Source organism: Oryctolagus cuniculus, chromosome 6 (genome assembly GCF_964237555.1).
Source record: "Oryctolagus cuniculus chromosome 6, mOryCun1.1, whole genome shotgun sequence".
NCBI lineage: Eukaryota > Metazoa > Chordata > Mammalia > Lagomorpha > Leporidae > Oryctolagus > Oryctolagus cuniculus.
Window position 1 is genome coordinate 54,948,883 of NC_091437.1, and position 26,691 is coordinate 54,975,573.

Consider the following 26,691-nt stretch of genomic DNA (forward strand, 5'->3'; position numbering starts at 1 on the left):
AAATACTAAAAGGGATTAAGTATTAAGTTGTTCATCAACAGTCAGGGCAAGGGCTGATCAAGTCACTGTTTCTCATAGTGTCCATTTCACTTCAACAGGTTTCCTTTTTGGTGCTCGGTTAGTTGTCACTGATCAGGGAGAACATATGATATTTGTCCCTCTGGGACTGGCTTATTTCACTCAGCATGATGTTTTCCAGATTCCTCCATTTTGTTGCAAATGACTAGATTTTATTGTTTTTTACTGCTGTATAGTATTTTATAGAGTACATATCCCATAATTTCTTTATCCAGTCTACTGTTGATGGGCATTTAGGTTGATTCCATGTCTTAGCTATTGTGAATTGAGCTGCAATAAACATTGAGGTGCAGAGAGTTTTTTTGTTTGCCAATTTCATTTCCTTTGGGTAAATTCCAAGGAGTGGGATGGCTGGGTTGTATGGTAGGGTTATATTCAGGTTTCTGAGGAATCTCCAGACTGACTTCCATAGTGGCTTTACCAGTTTGCATTCCCACCGACAGTGGGTTAGTGTCCCTTTTTCCCCACATCCTCGCCAGCATCTGTTGCTGGTAGATTTCTGTATGTGAGCCATTCTAACCGGGATGAGGTGAACCCTCATTGTGGTTTTGATTTGCATTTCCCTGATTGCTAGTGATCTTGAACATGGAAAATGCAATTTGAACATAAGTTTAGGGGAAGCCGTGGAGCCTAACAGCTAAAACCCACATGCTCCACACTGGAGTGGCTGGCTTGCACCCCCAGCTCTGGCTTTGGACTCCAGCTTCCTGCTGATGCAGATCCTGGGGGCAGCGGTGATGACTGAAGTATTTCGTTTCTTGTCTCCCATTTGAGAGCCCTGGGTTGTATTTCTTGCTGCTGGATTCAGACTTCGGTTCAGAGACGTCCTGGCCATTGCAGGCATTCGGGAAGTAAGAAGTGGATAGCAGCACACCTCTGCCTCTCTCTCCACCCCTTTCCCTCCTTCCTTCTCTCTCCCTCCCTCCTTCCTTCCCATCTTCCTTCTCTCTCTGTCCCTCCCTCTCTCAACTTAAAAAAGGAATCACATTTTCTTCTGGTGACCATGAATTTTGAAATTCATGTGTGCTATTTCTGTAATACATGAAATGTTTTGAAGACCCTTGGTTTTTAAGGCATCTCATTGCCATAAATAGGAAGCGTTCACGTGCCTCTACCCACATCCAGAGAGCCATCTTTTTGCTGTGATGAGAACCCACGCCAAGCCACATCAAGAATCCTCCAAGTAGCCTTAGACACACATCAGCCAGCCTGGTTTCTGGAGAGACTAAATGCTAGAGCACTGGGCTCATAAGCATTGGCTCCTGAAAATTTCACAATTCCGTAAGCATGGTTGTTGCATGATGTGGAAAGCAAACAACACAGGCGCATGGTTGTGGCAGCTTAGCCTCAAGCGGGGAGACCTAACGGGCAGCACCTGGTCTTGTGACCCATTAAGTCTGTCCTTCCACTTGTTTCCAAATAGCCACTGATTCCTCCTTTGTCCTGAGTACGCAGCAGCCATGTGCAGAGTGCTCAACACACTGCCATCCTCCTCCTCGCATCAGCAGTCGGAACTAAATCCGCTGTTAGCCAGTCCTCTCCCCCCACATTTTAAGTGTTTATTTTTATATTGAACTGAATTTAGATGTGCAAACAAGTTGTAGAACTAGGACTTAAGAGTTCACTCAGCTTCCCCAAGTGTCAGTGTTTTCAGTTTCCGGAGGTCAGTTATCAAAACCTGAAAAACAGCATCTCTGCAGTACTTTTAACTAATGTACAACTCTTTTTCTAACTTCCCTTTTCTGAACTAGGATCCCGCACTGTATTTAGTTGCTGTGTCGCCTTAGTCCCTCTAGTCTGTCTGCTCTGTGGCAGGTCTTTGGTCTTTGCCTGTCTTTTGTGACCTTGGCCCTTTTGGAGAGTCTTGATTGGGTGTTTTTACTGCATCTCTCAGTATCGGTGAGTCTGATTTTTCTTATGATTTGGTGGAGGTTATGCATTTCAGCAAGATGCTCCGCCTTCCCCAGTCATCCTGGCAAACAGGCCCCTGGGATTTGATAAGAAAAGTTTAGATGCGGTGAGGGAGTGTGTGTGGCCTTTTTCCTCCTTCCATATACATTCAAGAGGCTGGAAAACTCTCCCACTGGCCCTGCACTGTTTCTCGGTGGCTACAACAAGTTGCCACTCACAAATAACTTTGGAGCCCCCAACGCTGTGCGTGTTGGCAGGGAGTAACCTGGAGCAGCAGGTGCTGCCAGTGGGGACGGCTCGTCCTGAGTCTCCTGCCACCCAGAACAGTGCCTCCCATCTCTCAGCTGTGACTCAGGATCATGAGCTCTGTTTCTTGCTAAAAACCTTAAGCAGCCCAGGGCAGGAGGTCCTCCCTCATGACAACATCACCTGTGTCCCTTCTCTGACACCTGTACTGAAGGTGCCTTGAGTTCCGCCAGTTTCGCTACTGCAGGGAGCTCATGGACCCTGGCCCTCCTGCCGGGGGGAGAAGTCACCACGTTAGCAAGCGAGGTTATGGTCACAGCCAAGTGGCCGGCTTTGTGTCCAACTGATAGAAATATAGATTTACTCTCTTGACCTCACACCACACCCTGGCCCCCTGAGAGGTGCCCGTGCCCTCAGGGATGCAGTGCAGGTGGCAGCTCCTTGTCTTAGAAGCCTGCCAATCTGCACCCAGCATCTGCAGGCAGCTTGGCAGCAAGTGGAGGAATCACATGCCTTTGCAGGCTGCTCCTTCCCCAGCCCCAGCCACGCCGGGGGACCTGGGCGGCTCCGCTGTTGACCAGAACTGATCCTCACACAGAAAGGGCACGCAACCCTTCCCGCACAGTGCTCTGAGTCGGTGAGGGTACAGAGCTTCTTTATGCATTCAACAAATGCATGTGATGTGCTGTGGGATGGGTGCCGTACTGAGAGATGGAGAGACAGGGAGGAGCAGGACCGCCGTGGGCCTGCCCTCCCAGAGCTTCCAGACTAATGAGCGCACACTGTAGGAACACACTGTAGGAAACAGACCCTGAAATACGGGGATGCTGACCTTCGGTGCTGCACGCATCACCAGGGAGAAGAGAAGGAAGTGGATGCAGCTGTGAAGGGAGTGGGATTTGTCGCCAGGGGGACCAACGCCCCTTGTGAGGTCTTGAACAATAGCTGCCACACAGTGTGGAGTTAACCCTGATGGGCTTTTGAGTGTCAAGGATCCACTGCCTTCCCTGTTCTAGAGCGGGAGCCAGCCATACCCTCCCAGGGTGGGCCACACGGCAGGAGCTCCTGGGAGCAGGCTCAGCCATGCACATGGCAGAGAGAGAGAGAATGAGGACTCGCAGGCAAGCACCTTACTGAGAGTCAGGGTGGAGCACACAAGCAAAAGACATGAGAGGGTTTTACTATTGTGTTTGAGTGGCCCCAGGTCACAGTCAAGGGAGGGCAAGAAGGAGAACCCGTGGCCTTATTTCGCGATGCACCTGCTCACCTGGCCCAGGTGCACACAGACTATGGGCGTATGAAGGCATCAGGAAAATGTCCCTTTATTAAAGTTTTTAGAAATTTACAATGGAGTGTGGACTATGAAAACAGCCAACAATTATCAGGGGACATAGAGAAGACTCCATAGAGAAAGACTCTAGAAAATGACACTGCCCTGTATTTTTCAGGATGCAATTTCATTAATTGTGCAACACAATAAGCAATCCACTGAGATCCAAGCTTGAGGGAAAATGGTGTTTGCTTCCCAGTAATTCATACCATTTTCCACAGGTGCCTCTTCTGTCCACCAACAACTGTGCTTACTATTCAAGTTATTATGTGTCCTACAGCTTCGTAAGGCAATTCCTTTGCATAGCTCTCTCATTACTTAGTGCTGTTTGTTGTGGGCTCAAGGCTGGTTCAGGATTGTTCCTTTCGCTCTCATTTACTTTGACTTGGAGGCCCTGAGGTGACCTAGGATGCTTGCTGGGGTTGTCTGTGAAGCAGCCTTGCATTTCACAAGCCGTGTGAGGCTTTCTGTTCTGTTTTGATGTTAGCTCCTCTGCTGGCTTATTTAGGCTGAACTTGAGGCCCCAACCTTCAGCAGAAACTTAACATAGCAGCGCTTTAGCTGTTAGGTAATGCGAATTTAATAGGTATTAGAGATGACAACTCCCGCTGCCGAACAGCTGTCAGTGGAGGCCCAGAAATGCTGCAATCACAGGAACATAGTCTTCTCTCTAGGGGTTGGTTTCAGCTCCTGCCCAACTTCTGTGGAACCCTAAGGAAAAAAAAGAGAATAAAAAGAAGGCAGCCAGGATCTTGCCACTTTTCTCCAGATAACTGGCAAATGTGACCTACTTCTAGTCCCCTGTGGCCACATCCTAGCAGTAAAATCAAATCCTCATCATCATTATCACCCCAACCATCATCACTAACATTTATTGAGTTCTTACTCTGACTCTGTACCTCGCACGCCACTGATCAGTGACATATTTCTCAGTTCGCCATTGGTAGCCCTGTTTTGTAGGTGATGCTTGTCCCCTTTTATAATTGAGGCGCAGAGCAGATATGGAACCTGCTCCAGATCATTCAGCTAACACGTGGTATTGCCAGGATTCAAACCAGGCAATGCAACTTGAACTCTTGAAACAACCTTGAGATTGGCCTTGGAAAATGTGAGGCCGAAGGAGACGTGGCCTTGCAGGCAGTTTGAGTAGCTGTAGCTACTCTCTAGAAGTCTGCATTTGAACCCAAAAAGAGTTTTTCAAGAAAGGAAGTGAGGGTTTGCCAAGTACAAAGGACAGAGGCAGAGTTTGAAATGAAGTCCATCTGAAATTGGAGCCATTCTCCTCGCAGCTGCCCGGTACCCTCCATCGCCTTCCTCCCTTATCATCTGTCAGCTCCTACTGCATCCATCTCCCACGTTCTCTGCTCCATGTCTCCTATCTGTCCTCACAGCCCCTTCCCTGTGCACTTGGCCACCAGCCTCTCCTGGATGGTGTTCTTCCTCCTCCTCCTCACTACCCCAGAGTTCTTCCAGGGCTCTGAAGAATCTGTGGCACTACTTCCCTCACACATCTTCAGTAGCTCTCAGTTGCCTCCCAAAGAGCTAAGCAACCTTTGGCTTAAAGATATGGATCTAGAGAGATTGTTACAAATTCCTGTTCCCAGGTTAGAACCCCATGTAGCCAATTCTGAATCTGTAGGATTGGTGTGTGGCTCAGGACGTGTGCCTTTCCAACAAGCCTCCCGGGGCTCTGACACAGGTGGTCAAGTTCCATAGGCTGAGACTGAAGAGCACATTTCTAAGAACGAAGTTCAAGATCATCCATGATCGAAGCTGCTCTTGCACCATTGCCTCCCACAACAGCCCACACAGATTCCAGGTACTTGATCCCTTGCCCAGTATGAGGCCTTACTTCCTCCTCATGGCCCATGCCGGCTCCTTGGCTCAAGTGTTCTCCGTGATCCCAGCCTCTCCCTTCAAACTGCTGCTCATTCTTGAAGGCCAGAGCCACAAGCCACCAGTGGCCTCCCTGAAGCATCCCCACATGCAATCCTGCCGTCACTCTGGACTCCGCACCGTCCAGGCGCCCTTTCCTATACACTGTGCTGTATTTGAGCTGATGGCGACAGCCATTTCCCCTGCTGGTCTCAAGCTTCCCACAGTTCCCTTTGTACATCCCTGTCTCTAGTTCCGCACCCAGGAGATGGTACGTGTTCATGCTTGCCCAGTGTCTGGTGGCTTTAATCCAGGGGACAAGGCTTACCAAGATAAAACTTTGCTGGAAAATATCTGAGGATCCAAAACAAGGGCTGCCGTGTCGGGTTGTAATTGGTCAGATTGATGACCCAGGGACAAATCAGCCAGCCTTCAAGGCACAAATTTAAATAAAGGGAGGGAGGGCATGAGAAAGAAAAGGGGGAACGAAAACAGAAGGAAAGACTTTACAGAAAAGAAATGCTATTTATTTCACAGTTCTACTGCATTATCTCAGAACAGCCAAGTAATGAAGAAGGAAAGCTATTGAGTGTGAAGTTCCTGAGTTTGAATCCAGGCTCATCTAGTTAACTGCACCCATTTTTAGAAAGTCACTTAGCTTCTCTGTGCTTCAGTTTTCTCATCTGTACAATGGGCATGGTAGTAATGTTCCCTATCACATGGCTGTGAAGAATGAAAGCTGTGCTTGGCAGATATGAAATGCAGGATACATGTTGGCTGATCTTTAACCTGCACAAGAGGCCTTTGAAATCTTTGTCACAGCAAGAGAAGCAAAACCTTGGAGAAAGGAAGCTACTTGCCCGGGTCACAAAGCAGGATCAGATTTGGAGCCATTTCTGCTCACCTCTGAAGACTGTGGCCTGAATGACCACGCAGGAGTGAGGTTCATCAGGAAGACCCCCAAGTCAGGGACACTGGCCACTTCCACTGCTCCCAGCGATACATACTCCCAGTCGCTCAGGCCACCCGATCCTCCTGGTTACCCTGCCCCCTCATCTGCTTTCCTGTCTCTCTGCACGCAGGCCGTGTGATGGTGGGGGTCCTCCCTTCCACCAGAAACACGTTCCACAGAGCATCCTTGGTTCTGAAGCCACTGTCACCTTTGGACTGGTTTCCCCTCTCTCAGTGAGAGAGGCGCAGGGCCCTTCTGTCCTTCCTGGTACATCCATGGATGCGAGCTAGTTCCCTCCGACCCTGTCTTGGTTGTTTGTCTCCTCTCAGTTAAGATGCCACTTGAGGCCGGCGCCACGGCTCACTAGGCTAATCCTCTGCCTTGCGGCGCTGGCATACCGGGTTCTAGTCCCGGTCAGGGCACCGGATTCTGTCCCGGTTGCCCCTCTTCCAGGCCAGCTCTCTGCTGTGGCCAGGGAGTGCAGTGGAGGATGGCCCAAGGGCATGGGCCCTGCACCCCATGGGAGACCAGGAGAAGTACCTGGCTCCTGCCATCGGATCAGCGCAGTGCACCGGCTGCAGCATGCCAGCCGCGGCGGCCATTGGAGGGTGAACCAATGGCAAAAGGAAGACCTTTCTCTCTGTCTCTCTCTCTCACTGTCCACTCTGCCTGTCAAAATTTAAAAAAAAAAAAAAAAAAAAGATGCCACTTGAGACACCTGCATCCCATATTGGAGTGTTGGGGTTTTGAGCCCCATTCTGCTTTAGATCCCAGCTTGCTGCTAATATAAACCCTAGGAGGCAGTCACTGATGGCCCAAGTAGTCAAGTCCCTGCCACCCATGTGGAATACTTAGACTGAGATCCTGGCTTCTAACTTCAACTTGGCCTGGCTTCAGCCTGACCCAGCCCTGGCTGTTGCAGGCATTTTGGGAGTGAACCAGTAGATGTAAGATCTCTCTCTCCCTGGCAATTTGTTTCAGTCTCTGTCTCTTCTCTCTCTCTCTCTCTGCCTTTCAAATATATAAATAATAAATTTTTAAATGATAAGTAATCTAATTTTTAAATATGGGCAGGTGTGTGGCACAGCAGGTAATCCACCTCTTAGGACACCTACAACCCAAATTGGAGTGCCTGGTTCAAGTCTCAGCCACTCTGCTTCTGATCCAGCTTCCTATTAGTGCATCCCGGGAGGCAGCAGATGATGGCTCAAGTGCTTGGGCCCCTGCCACCCATGTGAGAGGCCCAGATGATTTCCTGGCTCCTGACTTTGGCTTGGTCCTGCCCTGGCTGTGGTAGGCATTTGGGGAGTGAAACAGTAGCTGGAAGATCTCCTTCTTTCTTTGTGTCTGTCTCTGTCTCTCTATCATTCTGCCTTTCAAGTAGAAAAAATAAACTTTTTTTTTTTTTTTGACAGGCAGAGTTAGACAGTGAGAGAGAGACAGAGAGAAAGGTCTTCCTTTTTCCGTTGGCTCACCCCCCAAGTGGCTGCTACGGTTGGCACATTACGGCCGGCACGCTGCAGCGATCTGAATCCAGGAGCCAGGTGCTTCCTCCTGGTCTCCCATGGGGTGCAGGGCCCAAGGACCTGGGCCATCCTCCACTGCACTCCCGGGCTACAGCAGAGCTGGACCAGAAAAGGAGCAACCGGGACAGAATCTGACGCCCCAAGTCAGGGACACTGGCCACTTCCACTGCTCCCAGCGATACATACTCCCAGTCGCTCAGGCCACCCGATCCTCCTGGTTACCCTGCCCCCTCATCTGCTTTCCTGTCTCTCTGCACGCAGGCCGTGTGATGGTGGGGTGCCAGTGCCGCAGGCGGAGGATTAGCCTAGTGGGCTACAGTGCTGGCCAAAATAAACTTTTTTTAAGATTGATTTTATTTGAGTGTCAGAGTTACAGTGAGAGAGGGACAGAGGAGAGAGATCTCCTATCTACTGGTTCATTCCCTAGATGGTCACAATGACCAGGGTTGGACCAGGCCAAAGCCAGGAGCCAGGAGCTTCACCCAGGTCTCCCATGTGAGAGCAGGGGCCCTCACATGTAGACCATCTTCTACTACTTTCGCAGGCACATTAGCAGGGAACTGGATTGGAAGCGGAGCAGCCGGGAATTGAACTTGCCAGCACCCGTTAAGGGATGCCAGTGCTGCAGACAGCGGATTAGCCTGCCATGGCACAGCTTCAGCCCCAATAAACAAACTTTTAAAAAATAGTATAATGATAATTGGTACCATATAACAAAGATGAGCCACATGCCAGCACTCTGCAAGGGGTTTTGCATGAAGAATTTCATCTTCATGACGTACATTGTTATCATCCTTATTTTGCAACTAAAGGAAACTAAATCTCAGGAAAGTTAAGGCACTTGCATGGTACAGCTTTAGCCTGCCTTCTTGACCACCAGCTTAGTGATACCCACCCGGCAACACTCTTTAGAGTCATCTTAACAAAAAGACCGCTGGGCTCCAACCAAACTGGGTACTAGCATTTGCCTGGGGACTTGTTAAATTTTGCAACTCAAGACCCAAGCTGCAGGCCTGACCTTCTAAATCAGAATCTGCACTCTGTTAACAACACCATATGTCTTGAGCACATTTCAGTGTGAGCCTAGGTAACACTGCCCTTGAACTTGACTAAGTCTGCCCTAAGGGACCTGCCATCCAAGGCAGTGACGTCACTTGCTGCCATCGTGCCCCTGGCTTGTGCAGGAGGCCCTGCCTCCCAGCTTATAAACTGTACATTATTTGGTGACCATGTGCAAGTACACCTCTCCAGCCCCACGTGTGGCTGCCCCGATGTTTCTCACGCTTACTGTATTACCCAACAGAAATCCTTTCCCAGTGCCTGCAGAATCCAATTAAATTGCACTGCGACTAAAAATCTTTCGGTTTGTCCTTTTTAAGCCACTAGATAAGTAACAGAGCAGCCTTCCTGGGCAGAATGCGTGCCCCTGGGGGAACTTGGGATGCCAGAGAAGTTGGGGAATCCTCTGGTTCTAGGAAAACTGTCCAGGGTGGGACTTAAACCCAGCTTTAGAAAGGTGGTCGGCTTGGATGGGAGATAGAGATGAGGCCATCGGGGCCTGTCCTGTGTCTTTGCGATGTGACCAATTGGAACCTTTGCCTTAGGAAAATAGCAGTAAAATCCTTTGCTTTGCCTTCTTACTGTGCGCAGGCACTGCACATTAACACTTTGCGTCCTGTCTCTCCTTTCATCCCCTTAGGAACACTGCGAGTGGGTAGGCACCACAGCAGTCCTAGCCCACCTTAAAGAGAAAGCGTTTGAGGCTTACAGTAAAGTGCCCTTCGTCACCCAAGTGGTAAAGTGCCACAGGGAAAAGGGAAGGAGATCCAAGCTCCACCACGCCCTGGGCGGTTCTGCCTGCTGGGAAGTGGGCAGTCACTCCCACGGACCCGCCCTGCTTCCAGGACGCAGGGGATTCCTTTCGTTTGCAAATCCTTCTGGATGTTAGAGTGTAAATGCAGTCCAGACTGGAGCTGCAAGAAGCTTACTGTGTACTCCGAAGAATTTAAATATTCATTATGTAATTAATGCTCTTCAGTCACCAAAAGGAAAAAAAAAAAAAGACTTAGGCTTTTTTTTTTCCACGAACAGCTTAAGTACTTATCGATCGAGAACTTTTATAACTCTCAAAATGGAGGCGTCCCCCTATCTCTACAGGTATTTTAAATGAATTGAATTAATCATAGGCTTAAAAGTCTCTTGTGATCTTCGTTAACTTCCCTGGGTTTAATTAAAACATCTGTGCACTTTTAATTTATCGATTCGTCCAACTCATCTGTCATGTTTTTAACACACCCCAGCATGCCCTGCATCATTTTTAACCCGATTTCCACTTAACTAAAGCAATTAAATTCACCCCGGATTAATTAAAGCATCCATACTTTCGTGCTTAAGTCAGCGTGTGCCGCTTTCCCCACATGGCTCCGAATGTCAGAGATTTGACACACCTGATGAGTTTTTTGTCCTTCTGGAAATTCTTCCCTGAATCACTTTCTTGCTTATTAATGTGCCATGTGACAGACCAGGAATGAGGGCACTGGTGCTCCTGCACCTTGGCCCTCTGAGCCACCACTGGGACCTGGTCTGTCAATGCCTCCTCGGGTTTCCTGTCTTCCTAGGGGTCCTGCGGGACCCTGCAGCCACTGAGCCGCGCCACAGGACCGATGTGTTCTGGGTGGGATGGTGGGGCGGCTGTTCAGCTTGCTGACCACGGAAGCCAGAGTGGCTACTGATGGCTGCATGATACACACTTCCGTGATGACTTCTTCCTGCATCTCCCACCCTGCACACAGTGCCCTCTGCCCATTTCATAGCTAAGGAAAACTGAGACTATGAGAGTTGTCACAGTTGTGCCAAGGCAGCCTGGGAATGGCCCAGAGAATGCAGGATTGCCTCCCTGCAAGTGACTGCATTTCTGCCCCTGCTAGCTGTGTGAGGCCCAGCCCGTACCTCCTCAGCCATGGCAACTTGGGGCCTGAGCAGCCTTTTAGTTGTTTGTTTGTTTCTCATCTGATAAGTCAAGAATGATTCCTCATGATTCTTTTTACCTATACTTATTTAAGTGTTAATGAAGCTGGGTATCTTGTCCTTTTATTGGCAGTTTATAGTGGTTCTGGGTGTGCTCTGCCCAGGTATTCACTCACTTGTCTCTCTGTATTGATTTCTGAAAGGTCGTTGTGCATTTCAGAAATCAAGCTTTCTTTTGTAAAACCATATTACAAGTATTTCTTTCCATTGTTGTTCAACCCTTGATTTTGTTGAGAGTGTCCTCTACCATATAACAGATCTGAATTTTATGTCATCGCATCTAATCTTTCCCTTCAAGGTTTATAGAACATACGTCTCAACATACATATCTCCAGCCCAAGAAAATAAAATTAGTCTTCAATATTTTTCCCAATAGTTTTGAAATGCTTTTCTACTTAGCTCTTCCATCTCTGTGAAATTCGTTTTTGAGTACAGTGTGCAGTAGAGGTCAAACTTAATTGCCTACCCAATCACCTGCCAATTGCAGGGATCCAGCTAGAAACGAAACTCACCTTTCCTAACACAGTTTTGCTCAGCACCAAGCTAAGTCCACAACCTTACAAAGCAGTGGGCCACCACCAGTCTGGGTTTTGGAAACACTGAACTTAGTTTGCTTGGCTTCCGTGACCCAAATATTATACCCTCTGTTGCTTGGGTTCAGAAGGGATCTTCTTTCTTTCATTACCTTTTCCCTGTGACTTAACCCTGTCACATGTGTTAGATTATTCTCCAGTGTTTAGTGATTCACTGGCCTGTAAGGTAACTAATTGTTTGGGCTATAAGGATGCTTCAAAAAGTTGGTGAAAAAATTAAAATCTTACTTGGGTAAAAAAATACCTGAAATCCATGCATAGTTTTTCCATGGCTTTTTTTTTTTTTTAAGATTTATTTATTTCAAAAGCAGAGTTACAGAGAGGCAGAGGCAAAGAGAGGAAGAGAGATCTTCCATCCACTGATTCACTCCCCAAATGGCCACAACGGCTGGAGCTGGGCCAATCTGAAGCCAGAAACCAGGAGCTTCTTTCAGGTCTCCCACACGGGTACAGGGACCCAAGCACTTTGGGCTATCTTCTGCTGCTTTCCCAGGCCATAGCAGAGAGCTGGATCAAAAGTGAAGCAGTCAAGACTCGAACCGGTGCCTCAGTGAGATACCGGCACTGAAGGTAGCAGCTTTCCCTGCTACGCCACAGCACCATCCATTTCCATGGACTTTTTATTTTTTTAATGATTTTATTTATTTGAGAAAGAATTACAGACAGTGAGAGGGAGAAACAGAGAGAAAGATCTTCTTTCCATTGGTTAACTCCCCAAATGGCCACAATGGCCGGAGCTAAGCCGATCCAAAGCCAGGAGCCAGGTGCTTCTTCCCGGTCTCCCACATAGGTGCAGGGGCACAAGGTCTTGGACCAACTTCTGCTTTCCCAAGCCATAGCAGAGAGCTGGATGGGAAGAGCAACAGTGGGGACTAGAACCAGCGCTCATATGGGATGCCGGCACCGCAGGCGGAGGATTAACCTGCACCATGGTGCTGGCCCCTCCATGGACTTTTTAAAGACCATTTGTATATGTGGATTTCCAAAATGTTTTCTGCCAAAATAAATTTGTCTTGTTATTTCATTTCCAAAGAACTATTTGAAATGCCCTTGTATTTTGACAGTTTCCCTTGGGTACTAAATTCAGGTGTTCACAAGTCTTTAAATCAGATATTTGGCTGGCGCTGCGGTTCAGTAGGCTCATCTTCTGCCTGTAGAGCCGGCACCCCGGGTTCTAGTCCTGGTCGAGGCACCGGATTCTGTCCCGGTTGTTCCTCTTCCAGTCCAGCTCTCTGCTGTGGCCCGGGAGTGCAGTGGAGGATGGCCCAAGTCCTCGGGCCCTGCACCCACATGGGAAACCAGGAGAAGCACCTGGCTCCTGCCATCGGATCAGCACAGTGCGCCAGCCACGGGGCCATTGGGGGGTGAACCAACGGCAAAGGAAGACCTTTCTCTCTGTCTCTCTCTCTCTCATGGTCCACTCTACCTGTCAAAAAATAAAAAATAAATCAGATATCCAATCATCTTTTAAAAAATTCATTTATTTAAAAGGCAGAGTTACAGAGAAGCAGAGGCAGAGAGAGAGAGAGAGAGAGAGAGATATCTTCCATCTGCTGATTCACTTCCCAAATGGCCTCCACAGCCAGAGCTGGCTGATCCGAAGCCAGGAGCCAGGAGCTTCTTCCAGATCTCCCACTAGGGTGCAGGGGCCCAAGGACTTGGGCCATCTTCTGCTGCTTTCCCAGGCCATAGCAGAGAGCTAGATCAGAAGTGGAACAGCTGGGACTCGAACCGGCGCCCATATGGGATGCCGGCACTGCAGGTGGTGGCTTTACCTGCTATGCCACAGTGCCGGCCCCATGCAATCATCTTTTTTTTTTTTTTTTTTTTTTTTTCTGACAGGCAGAGTGGACAGTGAGAGAGAGAGACAGAGAGAAAGGTCTTCTTTTCGCCGTTGGTTCACCCTCCAATGGCCGCCGCGGCCGGCGCGCTGCGGCCAGCGCACCGCGCTGATCCGATGGCAGGAGCCAGGAGCCAGGTGCTTTTCCTGGTCTCCCATGGGGTGCAGGGCCCAAGCACCTGGGCCATCCTCCACTGCACTCCCTGGCCACAGCAGAGGGCTGGCCTGGAAGAGGGGCAACTGGGACAGAATCCGGCGCCCCAACCGGGACTAGAACCCGGTGTGCCGGCGCCGCTAGGCGGAGGATTAGCCTAGTGAGCCGCGGCGCCAGCCCCCATGCAATCATCCTTAAAAGATACCTGATTTAAAATCCCCTCTGCCCACCAAGTGCAGCCCGCAGGTTTCTGTTGAGATGCAGGGTTTTCCGTCTGTTCTTGTGACTGAGCCCCTCTCACAGCCTGCAAGTGCTCTCCAGGTGTTCTGTTCCCTCTGCTACAGACTCCTGGTGGACAGGACTTGCCTTTCTTAAAACAGCAGGTTTTAGGGGCTTGCTGTGTTGCTTCCTACCAAGTCAGTAACACTGATCATTCATCTCATCCCTTCCAGCGAACTCTGAGGGCGGGGGGAGCTCCAGCTCCATCATTAAAATGAGCCTTACACCATTTAGGTGAATCTAAATTGTGTCATTTTTTTGTCATCAGCCTGTTAACTTGTCAGTCGTTAGTGGCAGCAGTAATTTATTTTTCTTCTGCAGGAGTCTTAGCGCTTCCATTTATTAGATTTAGTAAAACAGGAATAGTCTGTTTGTGCAAACATTTTAATTAATTTTAAACGGAAGTCTGAATGCAGGGTGTTCTGCTCCATAGGAAAAGGAGACCCAGGAACATGGAACATGCTGCGTGGGATTCCTGAGCGTTCAGAGCCAACTGCCTCCCATAGCCAGGGAAGGCTGGGGGTGCCGGGGAGGGTAGATGAGGGCATCCTGTTTGTGTCACGTGACAGCCTTTTGGTGGTGGAGGCTGTGTGTGGGGGTGGGTGTTTGAGACTTACTGCATCGTTTATTAACTCTTGAAGTCAGACTGGAAATCCTTATCTTGTACCAGTTGTCCCAGTGCTCCCACCAACTCTGAGAGACAGTTTTTTGGAGGGGAAATCAGTTCTCCAAGACATTTAATAATCTCGCTAAAATCCCATAGCTGGTAAATGACAGGGTGGTTTTTGAACCGAAGTCTTTGTGGCACCAAAATGCTTGCTTTTTTCATTTCTCCTCCCTACTACTTCTTCATAGGGTATTGATGGAGTCAGGATTGTGTTTCTATAACCTGTCATTAAAAAAATAACATGGATTGCTTGACAGTAAAAACCTAAGAAAAGCTGGGACTAGAGGAGGTTCTCCATATCACATCCAGCCTCTTCTATGAGGAGCAGGCTGAGCCTTGGGTATGGTAAAAACTCTGGGTTGAGTTATGTCTGTGAATGAATCAGTTACTCCAGAGGGAAGGTGTTCTCCCTGCTGGACAGCCCAGTGACCACTGGAGGGCGCTCATCTGGCATCTGCCTGCCTGCTTCTCCGGGTGACAAATGGATTGCCAGGGAGTTGCATTCACTGATCAGTGGCATCAGCAAAGCCCATCCAGTGCCCTGCTTTCCAGCTAAGGTAGCAGTGTTTTGCGTCTTTGACCACACTCCCAGCAAGTGCGCCGCAAACACACTGCAGGAAGGCTGCATCTAGAATGTGGAGAACTCTCTAACCTGACCATTTTCCTTTTTTTTTTCCTCGAGTAATTTAAGTAGGTCACATTGTAAATTTGATTTCCCAGGTACCTAATTTTAAATAAAATCCATTCTTACCTTCTAGACAGTTGTATCTTTTTTTCCACATGTGGAGGTTAAGAGGTTCACTCTGAGTACAGATACTAATCCTAATAACATTTTATCAATTAATAAAGACAGTAACTATTTGTTCCTTACCTGCTACCTTCCTCCACCTGTTGGGATGAAGGAGGGTACACTGGGGGACAAGGAGTGGTGATTTGGTGTGATGCTCTCTGCTGTGCATGACAGTTGATATCACCAGTGTATAACCCTAAGGTTGGAAACAGCCCGTGGAAGCTCATGTGACTTCACACTGTGTGGCCACACTTATCCTTCTCTTATTTCCTTGTGCAGGAATAGTAAGGGCATGAGAAACAGTGTGGATTCCAGTCTTCCCATCGGGAGATACTTGCCATGTTGCCAGATCAATAGGTATTCTCTTAGGTGCCGTGCTCCCAGATTGCAGGTCTTATCTGGGAAGTGCATTGGTGGTTTTGTGGCTCTGTCTAGGCTTAGGGGCACAGCATACCATGATCAGTGAATGATGCCTGTTGAGGTACAGAAAGGGAGAATGGTACTTCACAGACACATGTTTGCCATCCCTGACCTTGAACTTCTCATGAGACTCAGGAGGAACTGACATGAGACAAACTTACTGTGTCTCCACATCCCTCTCAAAACCTGAAGTCCATAAATTCTCGTGCTAGCTCATGGTTTAACATAGGCACTCTGGGGTCAAAGCGTTTTCCTGCACCCTCTGTTAGACCATCAGCATCCGTGGTTACTCTGGACGGAACCCTCTGCTTGAATATCCTGGAAATAAAAGGACATTCCTAGATTTAGAGGGCGTTCAACTAAATTCCATACATATCTGTGATGTTCTCGCTGTTGAACTCATTCTTCTCTGGGAGATTGGTAAGGATAAGAATTCTGCTGGAAACGGTGCTCCCAAATCGTTCTCACACCTGCCCTGTTAAAAATCATTCCGGGGCAAAATATCCCCTCAATCATATGTCAACTGTTGGGATTATTTTTAATTTTGCATCAGATTGCAGTTAAGTTAAAACACTCACTTCTCCAGGAAAAAAGACATTGTGCATATAACTCAAAGTGCACACTAGAATCTGTTCTTTACATGTCTTCCATCAGTGGCCACATGGTGTGTCCAGAACTATTCCCCCTTGGGAATCTTAATATTGGGAACATAGATTAAACACAAGAGAAATTCCAGAAGTTCATGGAAAGGCCGGCATTGTGGATTAATGGATTAAGTCACATTCTGCCAAATCCCTTATGGGTGCCCTGAGTTCCAGCTGCTGTGCTTCTGATCCAGCTCCCTGCTAATGTGCCTAGGAAAGTAACAGAGAATGGCCTCAGGGTTTGGTCCCTGCAACCTTGCAGTTCCCAGCTTTGGCCTGGCCTTGCCCAGACTATCACGGCTATTTGGATAGTGACTCAACAGATGGAAGGTCTCTTTCTCTCTGTCTCTCTCTCTCTAACTCTGCCTTTCAAATAAATAAATCTTGCTTTTAAAGTCATGGAAAATGCATATTGTAGAAAAACTGTGCAAGAACTTCAAAATGTTTGCAGCAAAAATAATCTTTTAACTTCATTTTTCCATTAGCTCTTTGAAGTACCTTCTGATATTTATTTAATCAAGCCAAGGTTGATAAATGTAGCACTTGAAGGAAATCACCAATGATAAACGTAGTTCCTGTCCTCAAGAAGCTTGTTATAGCTTTAGGAAATTAGACACTTACAGAGGAAGGTTAATGACTCTAAAAACTAAGCAGGAGCCGGCATCTGGCCTGGCATTAAAGATGCCAGTTTGGGCAACCGCATTCCATTTCAGAGTGCCTAAGTTTGAGTCACATCTCTGTGCCTGATTCCAGCTTCCTGCTAGTGTGTACCCTGGGAGGCAACAAGTGATAGCTAAGTAACTGGGTTGCTGCCACCCACATAGCACACCCAGATTGAGTTCCCAATTCCAGCTTCAACCTAGCCAGGACCACTGCATTCATTTGGGGAGTGAAGGAGCAGATGGTTCTCTCTCCCTCTCTCCATCTCTCTGCCCCTCAAATAAGTAAAGATTAAAAAAAAAAAACTAAATAGAAACATGATAAGGAAAGGATATTAACAAGCCAGGGTGGAGCATTTGACTAGCAAATAATGTGATGAGATATGCGGCCGCTTCATGGCACAGAGAAATCCCCGGGTTGAGTATGTGTGTGCGCGCACACACACACACACACACACACGTGGAATTTGCACAACCTGTGATTCCAAAACAAAGATGCTGAAGCATCTCTGTTGGTCACCTCTGAAGGTTTCTAAGTGGCAGCCCCAGTGCCAGAGCAGGGCTCCCGTGTTGGGCCCTAATAAGAAGGCAGGTGGAAAGTTAGGTGAGTGCTGACGTGAGAAGTCCACAGCCTGGGGGTCACTGCAGTCCGGTTCTTGATGAGCTCCAAAAGAGGGATTGGCACAGCAGAGGCCAGACTGGTGAAAGCTCTGGGTAGTCTCCGACCAGACGCACGCCGCCGAATTTGAGGTTTCACTCTTTCAGCTGTCCTCCTCAGTCCCTTTTTTTTTTTTTTCTAAGCAGGCCAGGTATATTTCATCTTTACTCCTGACTGCACACTTTACACTTTGAAGTCAGTACAGTTACTTCTTCAAGGTGTAGAAAGCTTGTAGAGAGATTTGGCAGCTCCACTGTGTCCCGTCCACCTGCTTTTTAAGGGAGTTGAACCTAGGAGGGACAGGCATTGAACCATATGAGAGTAAGCTAATCGGCAGGGGTCGGCACGGTGACACAGGGGGTTGAGCTCCACCTGCCTGTGACACTGACATCCCATATGAGTGCCAGCCTGAGTCCCAGCTGCTCCACTCCCACTCCAGCTCTCTGCTAACACACCTGGGAAAACAACAGAAGATGGCCCAAGTGCTTGGGCCCTGCCACTCATGTGGGAGATCTGGATGGAGTTCTAGGCTCTTGGCCCTGCCCTACTCCCTAGCATCGTAGCCATAGGGGAGTGAGCCAGTGGATGGAAGATCTCTCTCTCTTTCTCTGTGTGTGTGTGTGAGTGTGTGTCCGTCTGTCTGTCTACCTGTCTCTGTCTCCCTCTCTTGGCTGGACCAGGCTGAAACCAGGAGTCTGGAACTCCGTCCAGGTCTCCCATATGGGTGCAGGAGCCCAAGCACGTGGGCTATCTTCCATTGCTTTCCTAGGAGCATAAGCAAGGAGCTGGATAGGAAGAGCAACAAATGGGACTCAAACTGACTCTTACATGGGATGCTGGCATTACAAATGGTGGGTTAACCCACTGCACCACAACACAGGCTCCATAAATACATCTTAAAAAAAAATAGATGATCAGCAAAGTGGACTCTGACCCCCAGGGGTAAGGGCGTGTCATTAGATGTCCTAGGTGGGCTCTTCTGGCTTCCTGCTGGCCTCCCTTCTTGGGAGCTTCTTGAGGGCAGGCAAGAACTCTCACCTGTCTAAACTTCATCCGTGAAATGGCATCATGGTTGCAGCCCCTGCTCTTCACAATCCATAGACTGTTTACGATAATTAAGAAATAAACTGCATATAGGGCGTTCATGACCTTGCCTGGCACCCAGTATGGGTTTCATTTGTGGAAGCTGCTGTTGCTGATAGTTTTATTGTTACTTGTTTGAAGCTGGCTCTGTACCTCATTGGCCAAAGTCCCCAGCTTCGCACCTTGTAAGCAAAGCCAGGATGCCAGGCAGGCTCGTCCTCTTGACTGACACTGCCCTTGCGCCCCTCCCACACCCCTTGTGACCTGGTGTTCTGTCGTTGGTCATTGCAGCCGCCTGCCCCGTCCTGTGCAGCGGGAATGGACAGTACTCTAAGGGGACGTGCCAGTGCTACAGCGGCTGGAAAGGCGCCGAGTGCGACGTGCCCATGAATCAGTGCATCGATCCTTCCTGCGGGGGCCACGGCTCCTGCATTGACGGGAACTGTGTCTGCTCTGCTGGCTACAAAGGCGAGCACTGTGAGGAAGGTAAGCCCCATGGGAAGGGCCCGGGCTGGGCAGAGGGGAGGCTTCTGTGTGCCTGACCTTCGCAGGTGCGCCCAGTTTTTGGCAAAGGATCTTGCTCCATTTTTTGCTCAGTTTTTTGCTCCATGTTTTGCAAAGGATGCTTCAACATTTGGACAACGTCTAACCCCTTGGCTTTGCCAGACTTCTCCCACTGTAGAACAGAAAACGTCTGTAGAGATGGTTCGAGAAGGAATGATTTATTGTATCCTGTTACAGAAATAGTTTTTTTCCTCTTTGTCCTTTGTTTTTCTCTTAAAATTGCTCTCTGCCTTTGTCTTTCTGTCTTCTCTGTCCCTCTTCCTGCTCTTTCTTTTCCTCCTTTCTCTATCTTCCTCCTCCTTTTCTGCTTTATTTAAAGTCTTCCAAATTGGGAATTACAAAAGCTATCCGGAGAAGAGAAATGAGAACCCTAGGTCTCCTATCTGCCTCAGAGTTGTGTTTAAAAAAAAAAAAAAAAAAAAAAAAAAAAAAAAAAAAAAAACTTCCTAGTAATCTAAGACTCATATATACCTGTGTAAGTATTTCAGCAAAAATGAGTGGTAGTAGAAAGCAGTCAGGTTTAGGTATTCAGGTCATTTAGAGCTACCCTGTAGGGCAAATTCTCCTGCTTTCCTATAACCACACAGAATTAGAGGCAAGTACAGCAAAAGGGCTGAGATTCAGTGAACCCCAAGGAGCCCACAGTAGCACACATGGGCGAAAATCAAGACCATCATACCTTGAATCTCATCCAGCAAAATACAGTCAGAGATCCACCTGGGGGTGAGGGAAGGGGGCCACAGGAGAAGACAAGGCACAGCAGGCATTCAGCAGTCACCTCTCACCGGTCCGAGGTACTATGCTTAGTGTTTTCTAAAGAGTGACTTGGTACAAGGAGTTGGGATACAATTGCAGTGACCAGGCTGGCTGCAGCCTTCCCCTCCTGGTTTTCTCTTCCAGAACATGGTCTCAGGCTGCTTGTCTCTTGCTTCTCACTGTCGAGAATCAACCACAGTTAGTAGGGTAGGAACATAAGAGCAGAAGCTCAGCACTCCCCAACCTCTGAACTGGGTCCGCCTGTGTCTTCCAGCTCAGCTCCTTTTCTCTAAGTCCACCTCCCACTGAAATGTCCCCACACACTCAAACAGCCCCTTTCCTTCCCATGTTCCTGGTGGAAACAGAAATGTCAAATTACTCATCAAACACAGGGAAAACATAAAGTCCCTCGCCTACTCTGTGTGGAACAGCTTGAGGTGACTGTCCAGGATGCAAAAGATACTCTTGGTTAGGGTTCACGGCTGTAATACAGTGGGTTAAGCCATCACCTGCAGCACCAGCATCCTATATAGGTCCTGGTTCGAGGCCCAGCTGTTCCACTTCCAATCCAGCTCCCTGCTAATGGCCTGGGAAAAGCAGTGGAAGATGGCCCAAATGCTTGGGCTCCTGCACCCACATAGGAAACCCAGAAGTTCCTGGCTCCTGGCTCAGCCCCAGCCATTGCAGCCATCTGGGGAGTGAACCAGAGAATAGAAGATTTCTCTCTGTGTGTCTCTCTTCTCTCTCTCTCTCGACTCTGCCTTTCAAATAAATTAATAAATATTAAAAAAAAAAAAAGAACAAGATCCTGTTGGGTGCCATCTTCCCCAGTTCTCAATCCACCTCTCATGAGCATGCAAAGAATAAGGGATCTCAGATTCCATGAAGTTCTCAGATGGACCCATGCGCCATCCCATTAACATGGATCCCCACAACTCTGTGCAAAATAATCGATCATTACAAGCTTCAACATAGAGTGATGGCAGTGTCTTATCCTTACATACCCCACACAAGTTTATCTTGTGAAATACCCCTTTTCATGGTTTTTAGAACTGTGGGTATAAAGAGTCAGCTTCCATGGCATTATTCTTCTGCGATGTCTCAATATATCAGAACTAATGTCCTTAATGGGGCCTAGAAGTCTGACCCCCAGATCTTCACCTGCTCAATTCTCTATATATTTTTTCCTGTATTATAAAAGGTAGCCTCCTTATGTCTGCATCATAAAACCAAATTGGGAGTTTGGATGGAGAAATACAGATTTAATAACCCTGCTTGAAAGGTTAAAGTTCTTAAAGATAAATGGATTGCAGGAGGCAAAGCTGCATTTGCTGAAAACATGGGAGAGGCCAGTAATGTGACAAGGAAGGTTAAAACGACCTTCTGCATACATCATTTGGTTGAGGAAAGGGCTAAGCAGTGACATTGCCAATCTTAGAATTTTTTTCTCTCCAGGAGATTGTGCACATTTGTATGTACGGAATTTCAAGTGATTTCTCAACTTTCTTACCATTCCAACCAGTCTTATTTAAATGTTCAGAGTGAATTAAGCATCCAACAAAACAAGTAAGCTACATGCAGCATTATGAAAGGATGGAATTTCTATTGATTTCTGAGACCCAAAAAGAATGAACCGAGGTGATTCATTTGCTGTTTTCAAAATAGGAAATGGAATCAGAAAGTCTCGATCAGCACTTTTTCTTCCACTTAGCTTTTTTATTCCTGATATCCATCATAGTCAGAACATTCAAACAATTTACCTGAAATGACCACGGCAACGCAATCAATAGTTGCCATCCTCCATTTTTTGCAGCATACATATTGCCGTGCTATTAACGGATTTGCACAAGAAAATGAAAGGACGTATTCGTGAGGTTTCTTTCAATGATGTCTGGGGGAGTGGGAAGGTGATGAGAGAGGAACTGACATATTAGTTTAAGTCAGCCATGTTTTCATGTCATTTTCATGGTTGAGTCATTTTTCAATGACATTTAACTTCATAAATGTAATTCATGGTTCTTCAGGGGCTTATAGTACATATTGTTTGTAAAACTCCTTGACCTCCTTTTTTATCCTTAGGGATAGAAATTGCATTCACAACCCTTTTTTGTCAAACCTACAGAGGACCCAAGACTAAATGAGTTCTAATGATTTCAGCTGCCAGGGGGCTGGTGTTTCAAGGCTCACGGTACTTGGCTTCTAAAGGCCACTGTCCCCCTTTTTAGTGTAACCCTGTTTCTATTTATATAGCTTTGTAAAGGCCGCAGTCCCTCCCACCTGGTAAAGACTCTTGAGGATGTGGCCACAAGACTGACCTATGAAATTGGAACCAAATTTAAAATTCACAGTGAAAAGTGGAACTGCTTCCCTTAAAGGTTGAATTTAGTTATTCCACCAGCTGCTGTGATTATTTAGAGACGCACGTACCTGTATCACTGATCAGAGAAACAGCTTAGTGCAATTCACAAAAGAAATGGTTCTTTGATGGCATTCGAGTACTGCGCTAATAAGTCCCAGCGAACTTCCCTCTTTCTTTGCACCATAATTCACAGTAGAGAAGAGAGATAAGTCATTTAGAAGAAAAGTGCCCTTTTTTGGTGTATTACTTTTTATTATTTCATCTTTTTAAGAAAAAGATTATGATATATTTTTTGAAAGTGCCCAACTATTGGTACCTCGCCAAACAGTTTAAATGACTAATTATAGATTGAGAGAAGTTTTTGAGGCAATAGCATAAGATATTTTTGTGTATATTTCAGTTGGACTATATCAGAAATGGGGACAGAGTGAAAAACTAGAACTTCAGGAATTCCTTTATTTAGAGGTTCTGAATGAATTAGTTCATATTATACGGGCCTCCTAAGATCAACTGTTTGCAAAAGCGAAAATGTCTCTATTTCTCTTTCTAATTTCCAGTCCTTCACACTGGAAATTTGTCCCAGTCACAACAAATGCAGTTGTGTGTTGAGCATCTATATTCCCTTTGCAATGCAAGGCATGAAACAGCCTTGTAATATCTTCCATGTATTTGAAAATCTATGTGTTCTCCCACTATCCTAAATGAAACAGATTTGTAGGTGTGAGAAGGGATTGTGTCATCAGTACTTATATTTCCCAAAACAGTGAGTCAACTTTAAAGTCACTAAAATAAGATCAACAACATCATAAATATTGCCAACAAATAATAAATCCATAAAATTCACCTTTCTGAGGGTGTTTTTTTTTTTTTTAAGCAAAACACTCGCTGTTATTTCGCATGGCTCAAACACTTTGGAACTGACTTCCATAAATAATACCTTCCTGAGAATATCCAAATGGGAATCCTGAAAAACATCTCTGAACACTGAAAACTGTTATATTTGCCTCAAGGGAAGGGCACTTTATGGAACTTTATGGAATATAGTGATTGGGATTTTTAAAGATTTATTTATTTATTTGAAAGGCAGAAATACTGAGTGGGGGAGAGAGATGTTCGTTCTGCTGGTTCACCTCCCAAATGGCTGCAACAGCCAGGGCTGGGCCAAGATAAAGCCAGGAGTCAGGAGCTTCTTCCAGACCTCCCCTGTGGGTACAGGGGCCCCCAAGAACTTGGGCCATATTCCACTGCTTTCCCAGGCACATTAGCAGGGAGCTGGGTCAGAAGTGGAGCAGCTGGAACATGAACTGGTGCCCATATGGGATGCCAGCACTGCAGGTGGAGATTTAACCCTCGATGCCACAGTGCCAGCCCCTGAGTTTAATAAGTCCAAAGCCCTCAAATCTGATGTTCCCAGAACCAGAGAGTTTGTGATGATCTAAATGGATGATCTAAATAGCACCATATTTTGAGTCAATGTATCATAGCATTAAACTCTACCATTATTTTGTGTTCCATAAGAGAGAAAAAAGATGCCCAACAAGGTAAATGTAATGGGGGCCCCTACAACAAGCTGGGGCCCTAAGGAATTTTGATCTCAGTGTAATAGTGAGTTCTTAAGACACCAAAAGTCTTAAATGTTTAGGTCTTGTCCCTGGGCAAAAAGAGAAAGCAGAAACTTCTCTAAGAATTGGAACCACAAGATGGCACGTGTACCCATAAGGGATTGAATTACATTCTAAGCATAATCCAAAAATCATCCAGAAAAGAATTTAGAGTAGTCTCGTGCTGGCTGTGCCCCCAGTTGGGGGCAGTAACAGTGCTTTCACTGACGCCAGCAGGCCTGATTTCAAAGCTGCTAAAATGATGGAAATACATGTTTTAGTCCAGCATGGTGATGAGACCTCCACATGTCTCTGACCCTAACTCAACATCTGAGCCCTACAGAAGCACCATTCCTCACTCAAACCCCTCTTCATGCCGAAGCTGTTTTGCCTCTGCATTGCCCTTTGTATCCAGCGCTTAGGCTAAATGGCCATTCAGGGTTGGAGATCACATCTACACCAGAAGGTCCTGGCCTCTCCTCACCCTGAGTAGATTTCTGAGCAGTAATCTTCAGGGTATTGTGTGTATGTCCCCGCCGATTATTCAGATGGACAGACTAACAGATGGTGAAAGAGGTGATATGACAGTGGCCAGAATCTGATCATTAACTGTCCAGTTGACCGTCTGGTGGAAGGATAGTGGCAAGACCAGGAATCCTCCCCAGCCCAGTCTACTCGTGAACTTCCCTTGGAAGGCTGGCCCCTTTTGTGTCAGTTCAACACCCAGCTTCTCTTCTCCCATGCACGTGTACTACCTCCTTCAGCAGATGTGTGCCCAGAAAACGAAAACTAATTTTAGACTTAGCCTAAGTGAAGATTAAGTAGGAAAGTGACTCATTTATGAGTTTCAGTGGTTTCCTTTTTTTTTTTTTTTTTTTTTTCATTTTTTGTTCCCTTTTGAAGTCAAGTATTAGTGAAGTTAGACTACGTATCTTTTCTCAGTGACAGTGAGGAGTGATCGGGTTTGGGGGTGTGTGTAGAGACATCACAGATATTCACGTTCCTGAGAAGGTTTAGACAAGGTACTAAGATTCACAAGTACAAAGGTTTAAAGGTTGAATGGCATACCTCTGTATTTACATAGAGTCTCTCTCTGATTCCTCCTGATTCTGCTTGAGAACCCCCTTTTGATCTCTAACATCTTCTTCAAGTTGGTGGTTGGGTGTTTTGACAAAACAGCCTTTTATTTCTTTATTGGTGTTCTTCAAAGAGACCATGAAGTGTTACCTGTTTGCCTGCAGGTGCCCACAAATTGTTGAACCACAGGTCCATTGAACAGTAAACCCTGTCTTGAGGCAGATCCCCTAGAAGTAACCGGTCTGTTTCCTCTTTGTTTTTTTCCAGTTGATTGCCTGGATCCCACCTGCTCAAGCCATGGGGTCTGTGTGAATGGAGAATGCCTTTGCAGCCCTGGCTGGGGTGGTCTCAACTGTGAGTTGGCAAGAGTCCAGTGCCCTGACCAGTGCAGTGGGCATGGCACTTACCTGCCCGACACAGGCCTCTGCAGCTGCGATCCCAACTGGATAGGCCCCGACTGCTCCGTTGGTAAGCCCAGAGGTGTCCTCCTCGCTTTCCCCAGCGCTCGTGCCCTGGGTTCCAGCCCATTCTCCCAGCGGATGGGAACCCACACTTCACATGGAGCTGGGGCTCAAGGGACTTGGGTCAGTCACGAGTACCTTTCTCACTGTCTTCTCAGTTGTGAAGTCTGTGATATTTGAGAAACAAACCAGCACTGGGTCGGTTCCCATGCCTCCTTGGTTCCCTCCCCACAAACAGGCATGGGGCCTGAGACGGATACCTCCATTTGCACTGTAGCTTCTCATGTATGTACACTCCCTAAAGATCCCAGAAAACAAAGCAATACCATCCAGTCCCAGGTGAACCAAGTAGCACGTCCTATAGAGCGGAAAAGACGTTCCCTCGGGGTGCTGTGTGAACGTGCTGTCAGGCTCTGTACTACTCCACTGCCAGGAAAATCATGAAGTTGTGCTATAAGCTTTTTTTTTTTTTTCTTAAAATTAAGAGTATGTGTCTTGCCTCCTGAGTGACCTTAAAAATGGAACGGGTCAACAGTTCAAGCGGTCCCAGCCTGTCTGAGAAAGATTCCCTTCACACTGACAAGTGCCTATCCAAGCAAGCCATCATCGGTCCGCCCCTTCTTCAGGGTAGTGAGACAGCGTCACATTGCCATGGCAATTGGGAAAGGAATATCTGCGAAGCTCTGCCTACAATGGGAAAAGAAATGAATATTTCATTCCAAAAAGAGAGAGTCAGTTAAAAGGGGCTATTTTGGGGATCTTTGCACAACCCCCTTGACTCTGGCTTCAACTCTGATGCTGGCGGTCTTGGCTGAGCTCTGCAGAGGACGGTGGAAGGCGGAGAGCTTAGATCCAGGGTAACAGACAGGGCTTTGTGACTTGCAGTGAGTCGCCCATCACGGGCCCTGGCCCGTGCCCCTCCCCTGGCATGACGAGCCACGCCTCCCTCAGCAGGCTGTTGTAAGGATGAATGTCTGGCATGTGCTTGTCCTCGCGTGAGAGGTCTGGAGCGCCAGAGCGTGCATATCTGTCTGTCTGTCTCCTCCCCAACCACAAAAGACTTTGAGCTCCTTTGAGAAAGAAGCTGTGTAAGTGCAGCACGGTTACGGCGGTCACCATTGTTGTCCGCCAAGGTGCCGAT

General features: G+C 47.3%; 1 protein-coding gene across 22 annotated transcripts in view; it reads left to right on the forward strand.

The window, feature by feature from the left end:
- The window catches only part of TENM2 (teneurin transmembrane protein 2), a 1,294,348-nt gene that overhangs the window by 1,145,033 nt on the left and 122,624 nt on the right, over nt 1-26,691 (forward strand). For all 22 annotated transcript variants that reach the window (XM_051844425.2, XM_051844426.2, XM_051844423.2 and 19 more), the window contains 2 exons: nt 19,024-19,218; nt 25,357-25,557. In XM_051844425.2, coding sequence (XP_051700385.1) covers nt 19,024-19,218; nt 25,357-25,557 — 396 coding nt within the window. The remainder of the gene's footprint in view (nt 1-19,023; nt 19,219-25,356; nt 25,558-26,691) is intronic.